Below are 14817 nucleotides of genomic sequence, written 5' to 3' on the forward strand. Positions count from 1 at the left end.
CACCTCTTTTGGGTCTTGCTTCTTATATCTTTCGCTTCTGTTCTGTTTTTTTTGTTAAGCTTTGCTTTCTCTTCAAGTATCTGTTTAAACATTTCTCAACTATTAATGTGAATGGTTTTGTTAATCAGTGTTTCACTCTCCCTTTGCCAATTTTTTGACTCTTTTTCTTATCTTCTTCATTTCATGGCTTTTTGCTTTTGTCACTTTTGATATTAGATTTTGTGGTGTTCTTTTTTGAATATACTTATAATATTTCAAAAAATTTTACCTGTTTCGTTAGTCAGTGTTCCTGTTAAAAGTCTCTTTGCCGTTCTCGATTTGATGCCAAAGTCCAGGTATCGATTTGCTTGTTCATTCGTGAAGAAACATTGACGCCAGTACAACAGTTTTTACTTATGCTCCGGGATTAGTAACCTGGATATTTCCTGCTAAAGTTCTTCACAAAGCACAAATATGACAAGTGCTACCTGTATGTATACGCTATGGAAAGAGACCAAATCGAAGCTTTAACCTCTTTTCGTGGCGTCTATGATTAGTAGTTACTTCGATACAGAAATACTATACACAGTAACAAGCTATGAATCAAAAATTTGAAAAAAACTGTTTCACTTATTTTGTTGCCACTGAGAATAAATTGCATTAAGATGTCTTTTTGACGTCCGCATATATTCAATCAAAAACTCATTTCATTTATTATTTATTTTTCTGCAGGAATCCCAAGAAGCTATTGAATTAGCAAATCTTGTTGTTGAATTAAAACCAGAATCTTATGAAGCTTATTATGCCAGAGCAAAAGCAAAATTGGATCAAAGTAAATACGAAAGTGCCTTACACGACGTTAAAGAAGCCTTGAAGAGGGCACCACAACAAGGGAACGAAATTAAAATTTTAAATTATTTGTTAGAAGATATAACTACGAGGATGGTATCCAGTAGAAGTTTAGGAAATAGAAGGAACGTCGCAATTTCGGTAGATACTCTACACGAGTGAGCTAATTTACTTTTAATTTACTATTATTGTTATTAAAATAATTTAATCTATATATTTTAAATTAAAGGTCATTCTATTATATATTCTAGCATGAAAACATTTTATATTTATAAACTATTTGAAGAAAAAAAATTATATTCAAAGTTCCGAGTTCTTATTTTAGACTGTGTGAAAGAAGACTTGAAAATAATTATTTAATTATTGTTAATATTTTCGTATTTAATTATAAGTAACTTTTGTATATACACTCTTGAAATAATTTATTTTCTATTAAATATTTTCGTTTACTGTGACAAAATCCAAGTCAATCTATTAGTGTTTTATAATTTTTTTCATTCCATGCTTAATTTATTCGATTTTATTTACTTTCAATTGTACAAAATAATTTTGAGGCAACCAATTTGTGATCTACTCTCTTTTTAACGCTCACCCAAACGACTTCAACGACAATAATTACACAGGCCTGCATTTTACAACAGAAAGTTTTTTTGTATCACGGAAAGTTATTTTTCAAACTTATAAAATCGCAAATTATTGAAAACCTACGACCTATTTCACACTAGTTTTATAATATATTGAAGAAAAAATACGAAAAAATATTCATACAGGAACTGTTACAAATTTTTATTTATTCGTTTACTCTCCCAATTAACGCCTGATATCTTTTTTTCAACATGTGGTTGATATTTTTCAAAATATACATAATAATAATTCTTAAATATAGTTGATTGATTTGAGACCAGAAAATCAAAATAAATTTGGTAACAGTTATTGACGTAATTATAAAAATAAAGAGATTGTTCAAAACGAGCGCCAGCGAGTTTTTCAAATTACGCGAGTATCTGTTACTTAGAATATCAACAACCCCCTAATTGCTCTATTGTGAGCTCCTGCTTTATATATGCTTTTAAAATAATTCCAGAATATTGTAAAAACTTCTATCAAGTTAGTTCTCCTTTCAAAAACACCTAGAACATAGATATCCATTCAATATTCTCATTTTTCACCTCAATATGCAATTAACTCTCATCTCAGAACATTGTAGAAACTTCTGTCTAGTTACTGTTAACCTCTTATTTCAAAAACATCTAGAGCATAGTTTGAAGGCTAACCAATAATAGATGGAAATTCAATCTTTTTAATTCATTATTATGACTAGATGCTCTACTATGGACTCCTGCCCTATATACACTCTTGAAATAATTCCAGAACATTGTAGAAATTTCTGTCTAGTTACTGTTAACTTCCTCTTTCAGAAACATCTAGGACATAGTTTGATAATTAACCAATAATAGATGGAAGTTCAAACTTTTTAATTTTCAATTCAATATTATAACTAGATGCTCTACTATGAACTCCTGCCCTATATACACTCTTGGAATAATTCCAGAACATTGTAGAAATTTCTGTCTAGATACTGTTAACTTTCTCTTTCAGAAATATCTAGAACATGTTCGATGATTACCCTATATAGTATATAACCATCTACCATCTTTTGTAGTTTCTATTAAATTAAATTATGATTAGTGCCGTCATATGGTGTGCGATTGTGTACCCATTACGATAATTTCAAATGAAGTTTTTTAGAAATAAAGTACTTCTGGCTTCAGTTCCCTATTTACTTTTTCATATTTTCATAAGAGAAAGTTGGTCTAGTAAAGTCCTGAGTTTTAATAAGTATTCCTCATTCGTAGGTTATAATCTAGTATTATCTAGTTCTTCTAAATACAGTCGTGGTTTCCTTTAGATAAAAATAAGTTGAAAGAACTTATACACATTTGCTATGAATTCATTTTATGGTAGATAATTTTCTTTTCGTTTGTATTTTCATAAATATCTGGAAAGTTTTTTTGATTCAGTTTTTTCTTCATCAGACTGGCTGCAATATAGAATTTTCCTGAAGTAGCAATGGAGATACTTAGCTGATCTATGAATACCACTCCTTTCAGAAACTTCAGGATGTGGAATGGCAATAACCAAATTCCATACTTTGCGCTCCTTTTGATTGGTCTCATTTATATGTATTTTTGATAGAGGAATGTCCTTTTAAGTCGATGGTTGACTCTATAACAGATAAAGTAGGCAAGGTATTGTATGGATTGCAACAATATTCTCTGAACAAATAAGATGTTTAATTGCAGCTAACTTGTTAAATGCCACCATTCTGGACAGCCGCAATGTTATTATTTATAGGAATATCCTCCACAAACTTTTGTTGACATAACTTGAACTACAAAAGACAGTTAACCGGATTACTTATTCAAAATTTTTCTAATCAACACTACAAACCAAAGAAATTCTTTCTGATAATATGTTGTTAATTTAGTACTAAAACATGTAGGTTTTTACAAGATGAGGAGGGGTTGAGGGTTGTCTATGGAAAATAGCAAATTCTCTAGGGAGTCACAATACAAATTAGTTTGTACAACCCTTTTGTAGCTGAATCATGGGATCATAGTAGTAACTAGTGTTCCAAAAATAAGACATATTCAACTGAAATTGGTTCACAGCTTTACTGCTTTGCAGCTAAATCAATCGATGCCTGTTGAAAAAATCTTCTGTTTTCTTTATCAACTACAGCAAGGATTCTCAGAGCTTTTCTTGCAAGAGACACTCTTTACAAAATGAACTGTTACTCCAGATTCCTATAGATAAATAATTTTCAAAATCTTATTTCCAGTTGCTACTATAGTAGTGACCAACTTTAAAAAGGGAACTTCACTGGATGTTTCCTGTCTTTTGAATTATCATACTTATTGCTTTTCAGAAGGCCTAAGGACTTTTCTGAAACTAACCCGAATCACGTTCATTTTTGTTCGGAAACTGATCGGGTAAATCATCGGATTGTAGTCATATGATAGACCAGCGATCAGCTAATGGGTTGCTTCATTCATCTCTGGTTTTTTAAATGTAAAAATTATTCATTCCTCTTAAACGCTATTATTTCATAAGCGACGTAATTGATAGATTAGGTACTAACGATTACGTTGCTTTAGTGCAAAATCCGTTTGAGTGGTTAAATCGTAGATAACTGTACAAAAACAATTATTGAACATCTAGAATACATTTTATACTAAGTAGATATCATGGAAGAATTAACGCACAAATAAGTAATGAAACCAGAAGCTTTTGTTGTTCATGTTTTAAATTTGAAATTGCCGCGCGAGGTTCTATGATCAAAATCTCGTTCTGGGTGAGGATACGCAATCAGCCGACAAGTGATCTATCTCACCCAGGACCATAGCTTTCGAAAAGCCCTAATTACTACATAACATTGTTTGGGTTATATGATTAGATTGTAATACACTTTGAATAACTTTAAAAAAACAATTATTAAACATCTAGAATACATTTTATACTAAATAGATATCATGATTTAACGCCCAAAAAAGTAATGAAATCAGAAGTTTTTGTTGTTCATGTTTTAAATGTGAAATTGCCGCGCGACGACCTGGTTCTGGGTGAGGATACGCAATCAGCTGAAAGGTGACAGATGACAGGCTGATCCAAGACCATAGTTTCTGAAAAGCCCCAATTACTAATATTGTTTGGGTTATATAATTAGATTGTAATACACTGCGAAGTTAATAAGTAAATAAAAAATACAATATAATAAATAGATATAAAATAGTTGATCTTCTGTTAAAGCTCCTCGCTTATACTGTTGGTTAATTCTACTAACATTATTACAATGTTTTGTTCCATGGTTTTGATATTGTACCTAGATGTTTTTTATCTATATATAAGAAACTGTTAAAACTTCCCATCCAAGCGAATGACATATGATAAAAAAACCTTTTCGACCTCGTTATCCTCCAAAAACACCACTTTGAGAATCCCTGATATGCAGTTAAATATATATGTACTTAAAATCTGCCAAATGTGTAAGCAAATTTTTGTGGTATATTACTATATTTAGAATATTCTATTTGTTATGTTTATATGGTAGTTTTTGTTGAATTTGTATCTTTTGTTTCTTGCCGACAATGTTATATATATACTTACTATATATAGGCAAATAATTTCCAGTATTTTTGAGTTTTTAACAGTGTAACTGTGTGAAAAATTTTTTTATTCGTATATTTATTTATAAATATAAAGGTGCTATTAAAAAATGTTTGAAAATGCTATAAAAATAAAATGTAATGATATGGAATAGTTGTTTTATTATCAACTCCTCAGAAAATAATATCTAATTCCTTTCCAATAAAAATCTTGGTTATTGGTCTATTTTTATTCTACCGATTTAAAGATATTGAAAAAACAGTTCGTTCTCACGAAGAATCCCAACAGTTTTGTCAAACCAAAGTTAGAGCGATTCGAAACGATTCTTTGTTTTAAAGTAGTGTAGGAACATCTGATCTAAATTCTACCTCTTATGTCTATTTTATTTCTAACCCAAAAACAATAGTTATAAAATGCAAATAAAATGTGTACCACAGATACTAACTATTGTTACTAATATGAAATGAGAGTCAGAAAATTCTCAACATTCTGATTCGTTTGAATAAACATTTCAAACAAACAAATGTATGGATTTGGGGTTTCGTATTCACTGTGATCCAAAGGATCTATTGTGTCCCCCTTTCTTGTTGCTTTACTGGAGAACCCAATGTCTAAAGCTGTTCCTTCAATTCCACTCCTTCTAGAATGTGGAATGACTTTAATTTCCAGAGATCTTCGTCTTCTATTTCATACGCACCCAGGTGTAATGCTCTGGAGTTCCTTAGTGTTGGATCGTTTGATTAGAAAAATCAAGGAAAAATGGCCTCATATGTCGAAGACAAAACCACTGTTTCACCAAGACAATGCACCGATTCACAAGTCGATGGCAACGATTGCTAAATTGAAAGAATTGCTTCCTTATCCACCATATAGTCCAGTTCTTGCCCACAGTGTCTACTGGATATTCGCTAATCTCAAAAAAATGCTCGCTGGTAAGAAATTCAGCTGTAATGAAGGAGCAATTGCTGAAACTGAAGCCTATTTCCAGGCAAAAGACGAAACCTTTTACAAGCACGGTTTTGAGAAGTTAGAAAAGCGTTGGAATGATTGTATCGCTTTGGAGGGGATTACATTCATAAATAAAATCGATTTTTGGATAAAAAATGTGTCACACGACGTATTGAGTGACTTCTTCATTTCCTTATTTGGCACTTAACAACGAAGATAATCAGTTTGAGCTACCACATAATAGAAGTAAATGTACAAGAATTAATTACTGAATAAGTCACGAAAAATGAAATTTTGGTTATACCGGAAAAATATCAACAAAAATTTTCAAAATGCCGAAGTAATACTTATATTTCAGTACATCTCAAATCTTTATAAAAAATCCCGATTCCTACGAAATATGAACTAATGGAAAAAAATATGTAAACAGTGTTCCGATCAGCCACAGAAAACCATTTATATTAACCAAAATTCAAACATTGACAATAACTCCTTCAAGAAATCACCATAAGCCAAATATTAGCCAAATCTACAATTAACTAGCACCGAATTGAAATTCAGGACAATCCATATAACAAAAGTATCCTATCCTATTCTTCTCTATAATTGTTGCATGTATTCTCATTTTATGCCTGGTAAAATACAGAATACAGTTAAAATCTTGAAGAGAAAATAGAAGAAAAATCGATAGAAAAAAAGAAAATTTCGAAAAACCACTCCATGTTTCTCAAAACTTAAAGCCGAGAGAAATTATTTCTACGCCGTTATCAAGAGACACCTGCAATTCTGCAATATAATCAAAATATGTTTTTTACAATATAAAATTAATTTTTGTATTAGACACTATTTGTTGCGTACGATCGTACATTTTTTATTTATGTGATAATAGTACCCAATATGTAAAAAATTATTGTTCCAAATCATAGACACAAAATTTTATATTTGAATCGTTTGGTAACTCTGTCGTATAAAAATACGCTAAACGGCACACATTCCAGGCCAATCAAAAAGTTGCTACAATTGTAAGCGGAGCCCGCCAAATTTAAACAGAATGTTTGAAATCAATTGTCAAGTGTAAATTTTTCTGGTTTTCAATATATTTATACAGTGAGCAGCATAAGAAATAAAAATATTTTGGGCGTTTCTATACATTATCCTGCTCCATGTACTGTAGTAGTATCTTTAACGAAATTTTCCGCAATTATTGATCTTCCTAGTCAAATTTGAAGAGTCCTTACTCCTCAATTCATGTCCCACATGTGTTTTATCAATTGTCATCTCAACTAATCCCAAATGATGAGGAGATGGAAAATAATAAATAAAACATATTTCTTGAATGTTTTACCAATTCCTACTTGCCATTTGCAACAAATTTAACAATAAACCGAGAAGGGCATTCTCTATATATATAGATAATGCCTACAACTTTTGCATTTCATTTTTGAGCAGTTCTGGTATATCCTAAAATCAAGAATTATATTTATTCCTAAAAGAATGAAAAGAAAATCAATAGTATACAAAAATAATGAATTGTCGTTGGCTTTCGAAGTGTTCGGGTAAAATCGGTATCAGCTTTTACATTACATCTTGATTAGCTTGGAATATGTGCCATTTAGCATATGCTGTCGTATGTCAGTTTTACGTTTCATGTCAATCTTGTTTTATGATTGACGAAGCTGTTAAACAATAAATTTGATGCTCTTCAAATATTCAAATCAAATAAGACGAATAAAATTCTCATGTGATTTATTACAAAGAAATCTGTGATTGTTTATTTATTAAGAAGTATCCTATACGAATTTAAATAATAATTTGAGAGGTAAGCACAGCTAATATCTTATTTGAAAATAACGACTTTTATCATGTGTTTATACTTTGATAGTATTCAAAATCAGAATTGGGTTTTCAAGCTATTTACAGATTTTGTTTTGTAAGTGAATTTCTATCGAATTATTCGCGTTAGAATGACAACTCTGTCATAGAATTGAAGCTTTCGTCTTTACAACTTTTCAAAGTAAGAATACTTGAAAAGTTAGATATAAAATAAAATTTCTCATTTGCTGTTGCTCTTATATTGTTGAAAAACTTTAGTATTCGGATTAAAAGTGCTTTGGAAAAGTTTTATACATATATATCATAGTTTAAAAAGATGTATTTAATTTATATTCTTCCTTTAATTAAGTAATTAAGAAAGATAAGCATACTCGAGTTATTGAATATAAATATCATTTTCGAAATAATCTTATTTGTTTTAGATGCCACGGACAAAAATTAATACCAAAAAAACAAATAAAAAACTGGAAGAAGAAGGAATAAATAAACAACTATTGCTATCTAATTTAGTTGAAATACGTAAGTTTTTTTAAACCAATTATAAACAATTGAAAGCTGACTATATTGAGTTATCTAGTTTTTAAAATGACCATTAAAAAGGTAGGAAGTTCAGTTTCTGAAGATGAGAACTTGGTTATTGAAACAAGCGCCAGACAGTGTAATTGTGAGTATTGGTGTAGTGGCGGTGTAAACAGTGTTTTCAGTAATCAATTTCCATTAAAAATAATAATTCGATCATATCACTTTCTCAGTTGAAGGATAAACCAGTGAAAATATATCTAAATAAATGTGCCAAAGACAATAAATTTCTCAATCAATATTTACTTAGTGTTGAAGATGTTCAAAAAATAAAAACATCATTTGATCTCAGCCTGTGAATTACCTGTGAAATAGCTAACACTATTTGAGTAGCTTCTAAAAATAGGAAAATTATTTAACCTAATTTGAAAAGAGAACTTACACTTGCAGCATAATCATGACGTTGATATATTTTTCGCAGTTGAAAAAGTAGATTTCTCAAGTATACATTTGAACAACAGTGAAAAGATATCTAAAGAAACATTAGTTTACTGCCATAACATTGAAGGATAAATGAATCAGTGGAAACAAACTCATATCAGAAGTGTAGTGATAGCCCAGTCAGTGGGGGAAATTTTCCACCAGAAGAATAAGTTATAAGCAAATGATGAAGAAACAATGGGAATTTTTTCCTTTTTTATTTAAAACAGCACGTGCCTCTACACTATAAGTTGATTAAACATTAAACTAATGGAAAGGTTTAATGATGTGTTTACAAAATATGAAGCAGAGAAACAATTCCTCATTCAAAACTTATAGAAGAGAAGGCATTAAAAATATGAAAAAAGTTTAATTGAGGCTTTGAGTGAAGAAATCTAAATATTAAAATAACATTTCTACTAATGTTAATGTTATTTTAAAATAAAAATATCAATTCGAGTATTTTACTTTTTTTTATTTAATAGACTAAATTCCTGGGAAAATTTTTGAATTTAGATTTTAGTTTATTGTTATTTGTGTTCTATAATTTTTTATATTCAGAATAAAATTGTTTTTTCTTTGAAAAATTCTCAAGAAAGATGATTATACTGAAAAATTAACTTAGGTCATGTAGAGGCACTTGTTGCCAATGTTTTTTATCAAAAAGAAGCTTTCTAGGGGGCGTCGCAATTTGTAACTAAACAACAAAGTCGCACGTGCGTAAAGTAGCTGTGTAGCTCCGCATAGACCTAAGCGTTAGAGAACTGCTGGCTTTTCCGTCCCCAGAGAGAATGAATTTCTTCTTGATTCAAAACGTTTCACTTGTGTTCGTGTGTTGGTTTTTCATAAAACATGTTACCAGGTATATTAGAGAGGATTCATTTAATTGTAAGCCATTAGGATATACAGACTTTTCTGTCAGGGGGAATGGGATTATAGTTTTATTGTGTGTGTTACTATAGTGTTCTGCAGAGGAAACTTGGAAAAAGTAATTCTTTCATGACGTTCCCTAACAATTCATCCAGTCTACGACATTTAATTAGCATTAGTGTCGCTTTTTTTCTCTCTGTAAACAGGCGTGATCGTTGCCAATTTCTCAAAAACAGCGGAAAATTTCATAATATGACACATTTTTTTCATAGATTTGTTCCAACCCATCAAAAAACCGTTCTTGGTACGATGACAATTCTGCGCAATAGAGATTACGTGTACGAACAGGCCAGTTAATGTTATATGAACTATTCATTTTGTGTTCCAACGTTTCCGGGACGGTCTTTTCGTTACTTGATTGATAGCAAGTACTGTTACCAGAATCGTGCATAGGCGGAGATTACCGCTTCCAAGAACAATTAAAACTAGCAGGTTGGAACAAACCTAATAAACTTCTTTTTTTTTTCTTAAAATTATTTTTTCCTTTCACCTCATTGCAATGATCAGAAATTGTATTGATGCGGTATTTTTTTGGCGAGGTATATTTTATTGTCAAATTTTTTATTCTTATTTCTCTACAGATGCTATGAATATCTTGATCTTTTTTTTTTAAATTTGACATTAATTACGTCTTTTTTTTTTCTCTTTGTTTTGCTTTTCTTTATTTAATTTAGTTTGATAAGATTTATGATAATAAATTTTTTTTAGAATCAGAATTGGTAAATGAGTATAAGATGAAGGCGAGGTTAATTATAGAGGAAAATTGTGCGCAGTCCTTTACCCACTTTGCTCCAATGTTGCACAGAAAAGTATCTGATGTGGTAAGTAAAATTATCTAAATCCCACAGTAAATCATCAAACACGACCAACACTACTATTTGTTTCAGTGATACTGTGAAAATATCATACATGATAATAAAAAAGGTCCTTAATAATAATATTAAGGAGTGTATCATTACGACTATTGATTTTTTAACAGAAACCGCTCTCAAAAACTTGTCAATTATCAATCTGAAAAATTTGAACTATAAATATTCTAATAGGAAATTAAATTTCGTATAAAAAAGATTTTTTTAATAAATTAATGTGAAACAAGCTGCTTCCTTGTAATCATGCCTTATTATTTTTTCAATTTTCGATTTTTTAAACTACCAGAAATATCAATATTTCTACGGATCAAAATACTAATTTTTAAAGGTAATTCAATGCTCTACAAAAAAGGTTTCTTAACGTTTTTTCAATTAAATTCACCCCTTAGTTATTCAACGTTGAAGTTAAATTCAAGAATAATTTATCATTTTTTTCACGTTTCACTTATTGTGTTCCACTTGTTTAAAAATTTAGGACTTAAATATTGAGAATAAATTTTTTTTGTTGGATCACTAAATTTTTTTTTATGAAATCATAGTTTTTCATTATATCGAATTTTATATTGGTTTTGGTGGTAAAGGCACTTTCATAGATTGTTAAAAATACAATCACCCTTCTTGTCTTATTTGTATATAAATGAAGCATCTTGATTGCCTAAATAGGATAATAATTAAAATTGACAATTTTTCTGTTTGCTTTTAGTTAGAAAATGGTCTCTCCTCAACTAGTACCCTACCGAGTTTGAATTTAACCAGTAAAAAAGACATTTTAAGCCAAACCAAGAGCGTTAAAAAAAACAATAAGCCAGTTAAGAGAAGTTCCTCACTTGTGGACGAAGGTATGGATCCAAAAATTTATTTAAACCTTTTCACTTTCAATTCACTTTCAAAATTTTGGGCTGCAGGTGATTTTTGGAATTATGAACCAATATATAATCATAGATTTCAACATTATTAAGAGGATTATTTTTTGTATTGCTTTGTCGATAAGGGCATTTGTTGAAATTTGAGATAATTTCTTTGAACTACACGTCAATTTGAAAGCCCAGTTTTCTTCAGAACAAGGTTAGAAAGAATCTAAATGAAATTGTTGAAGGAATTGTTTGATTACACAAACCCTGTGTTGATGAATCATAACAATTCCAGAAGTTATTGGGATAACCCTGTTCTCTTCAAAAATAACACTTGTCACAACTTTATAGTTGTTGATGTATGGGCGCTAGTCTTAGGGTCGACAGTAGTGACGATATGGTACAATAAACAATATATACAAAGGAGCAGCGTAGCTCCGCTTAGACCTAGGCGTTAGAGAATTGCTCGCTTTGCCGTCCCTAGAGAGAATGAATTTCTCCTCGATTCAATACGTCATAACTACCTGTAAAGTATCTAAAAGGACTCCGGGAGGATGGGCATTGATTTATCTGAAACTTATCACAATGATAGTTTGAAGCGAATGATTAAAAGTCTCAATAGACCAGTCACCCCAAAACCTCCTCAATGGCGTCATAACTACTCTTGAAGTATCCGAAGGTACACTTGGAGGAAGGACATTGATTTTGGCTAATTTTTCTGATACTTATCACAATGATAGTTTGAAGCAAGCTATTGAAAGTCTCAGTGGTCACGAAAGCCCCAAAACCACCCTTGAAGAGTCCAAGAGTCCCACAAAAGGAGGGCTTTCGGTCAGTCTTCCCCTTCAGAGTACTTTCGAGCACACCTCAGGGATAGTTTTGTTGGGGTTGGGGAGGTTTTGGAGTTTCGAGACGATGGCAATTTTTAATTAGCTTGCATCGAACTATTATTGTGCCAAGTTGGAGATAAATTGGCTGAAACCCTCCTATGGTACTCTTGAACCATTTAGGAATAGTTTTGGAGTTTGGTGCCCATTGAAACTTTGCCTGTAAAAAAACGAATGACAATTCGAAAATTGGCGGGAAAATTGTAAGCGATGTTTTATGTGACTGCAACTCACAATGTTTTGAAAAAATATTTCATTTAGAGAAAGTATTAATGAAACTAGGATACAAATTTATTCAATAGCAGTAGCTAGTATTTGAGACTGTTTTCATTTTTAATTTTTTCTCTTATTAATATGGATAAATGTTTAATTTTCATCTTATGCCTTAATGTTTATAACAAGTAGAAACCTAGGTTTTGTTTTTTCCACTTTACTCTATAACATTTGCTTATTCTTTCCTGTCTTGGAATTCTTAGCATACTTAAAAACTTTTACGTTCATCTAGTTCTTAAACTTTCTGTTTTTTCTATCACTTATTTTGCTATTTTTTGTTAACTAAGTTTCCAAACTATGGTAAATAAATGGTAACACAATTGTCTCAGGTCTCTGAGTGTACTATGACCAATCTAGATCGAGGTTGTTCGTACCAATCTAACCTAACCTTTATGAATTTATAATTTTATTACACCAGCTATTAGTGACTTAGTTTATTACCGCTTTCTCTTATTCTTGTGAAAATGTTCAATACTTTTCTTCTCCAAACACTATTTTCTTTTAAAATATACAGAAGAATTTAGATTCTATAATCTTTAATTTTTTTCTACATTTTCTCAGCAAAATAATTACAAGAACTGTATTCAATAAATATATAGCCATTTCTCTTTTTGATATTTTTCTCATTTTCCGTCTACTACCACTTCCATTAATTGCACCATCAACTATTACTGCTTTTTTTGTTTTTTTTTCATTAATCTTGTATTTTCTTATAGTCAGAAATTTTTGATACTTCCAAACGATATTTTCTAGTTCTAAGGATGATATAGATTCATAATCGTCTCTCGTAGGTGGGTCCTGTGTTCTTATTATGAGAATCTATAATTCAATTTTGCAGATCTCTAATAATCTCGTAGTCATTTACTGCCTCCCCTTATTGAAACACACTGTTTATACTACCACTACATTAACACTCAAAATGATACTGTGTGATATGCGTTTCAATAACCAAGCTACCGTCTTCAAAGACTGAAGGTAAACAGTAGTCTCTGAAGATGACGAACTTGGTTATTGAAACACGTGGTGGAGTGGTACTGTAAACAGGGTATTTCAGTATGAATATCATCAACAGTTTCATAAACTCCAACTTTTTCAATGAAATTGGATCTACCAGATCAACAGTGTTCAAAATTGTATGATTTATTATTTCAGTACTCTTTTTAAAAGATTTCACACTAACAGATTACTTAGTGGATCATATGTACTTTGCCTAACTGTTAAAAAACCCAATATAAATCACCTAATGCATGAAATTATTCATTTAATTGTGCACTTAGTCCATCTCCTATGCTTGTTTGCTCTAACCTCATTTATACATCATATAAACTTGGTTTTGGTGTTTTGTTAACGTCATAATAGGCTACTTAACAACAGAGAGTTCAAATTCAGTTGGTAGGACTTCAACGCGCCAGTCGCGATCAAAAGCAAAGAAAAACGAAGAAAAACGTACCAGGAAGACAAGATCGTTATCACGAACCAACCAGAGTAAAAATAATTTCATAACACCAGCTAATAAAAAAAATTTACCCAGTACATACGGATTAGTTACGCCCAAGGTAAGTTGAACAATTAAAATAAGGAACTGTTCTAATTTGTATTTATTTTTGTAGTGCAAACCCAACATGCCTCAAGTACTCCTCAGGCGTCCGAAAACTGGTGAAGTGGCTTTATCGTTTCAAGGAAGTCCCCTGATGACTGCCCCAGTAGTAACCGATGAATTGGCCAACATTAATATACCCCTTAACGATGGTACTTTATTGAGTTTAAGAGCCCAAGAAGGTTTGAGATTGTCCCAAATACCTCAATTCGATAAAACCATTTTAAAACAACTGGACACTTTGGGTCAAAACATTTCTTTAGTACTGAAAGCGGCTAAACAACTAAAATAATTGTAATAATATATTCGGATGACTGTTGTTCAAATTGTTTGGAGGAAGAAGACCTGAAAACTAATTGATTTAAGATTCTTCTCCAACTTTTGTGAAATTATGATCACAAGTTTTGGTCATCTGAGATATTATTTTTTAAAATAATTTTTAACTTTATTATTATTTTATTGTATTTAATAGCATTTAACAGTGTTTAGGTTATTATTAAGTTGGATGTGTTTTTATCGAAATTATCTGAATATAAAAGAATATGGATTTTATTCGTAGGTTTTATTTACGGATCCCTGCACTTGGAGGAGTGTTTGTGTTCCATCGGAGTAGATAGTTAAATGATTTAGTTCGT

The 14817-nt window shown here is 30.9% G+C and overlaps 2 protein-coding genes across 6 annotated transcripts in view; both read left to right on the plus strand.

The window, feature by feature from the left end:
* Positions 1-5146, plus strand: part of LOC130446659 (protein TANC2) — a 146006-nt gene extending 140860 nt beyond the window's left edge. For all 4 annotated transcript variants that reach the window (XM_056783031.1, XM_056783032.1, XM_056783033.1 and 1 more), the window contains one exon: positions 712-5146. In XM_056783031.1, coding sequence (XP_056639009.1) covers positions 712-990 — 279 coding nt within the window. In that variant the 3' untranslated portion in view covers positions 991-5146. The remainder of the gene's footprint in view (positions 1-711) is intronic.
* A 2400-nt stretch (positions 5147-7546) lies between these two features.
* Positions 7547-14734, plus strand: LOC130446368 (borealin). Of its 2 annotated transcripts, none has more exons than XM_056782588.1 (6): positions 7547-7762; positions 8199-8295; positions 10414-10526; positions 11278-11413; positions 13945-14141; positions 14196-14734. In XM_056782588.1, the coding sequence occupies exons 2-6, from the start codon at positions 8199-8201 to the stop codon at positions 14472-14474; spliced, it is 822 nt and encodes a 273-aa protein (XP_056638566.1). In that variant the 5' UTR covers positions 7547-7762; the 3' UTR covers positions 14475-14734. The 2 variants fall into 2 exon arrangements, with proteins under 2 accessions (XP_056638566.1, XP_056638567.1); XM_056782589.1 differs by having other exon boundaries at positions 7549-7762; positions 13975-14141.
* The last annotated feature ends 83 nt before the right edge of the window (positions 14735-14817 follow it).

This window comes from Diorhabda sublineata, chromosome 7 (genome assembly GCF_026230105.1).
Source record: "Diorhabda sublineata isolate icDioSubl1.1 chromosome 7, icDioSubl1.1, whole genome shotgun sequence".
NCBI classification, from domain to species: domain Eukaryota; kingdom Metazoa; phylum Arthropoda; class Insecta; order Coleoptera; family Chrysomelidae; genus Diorhabda; species Diorhabda sublineata.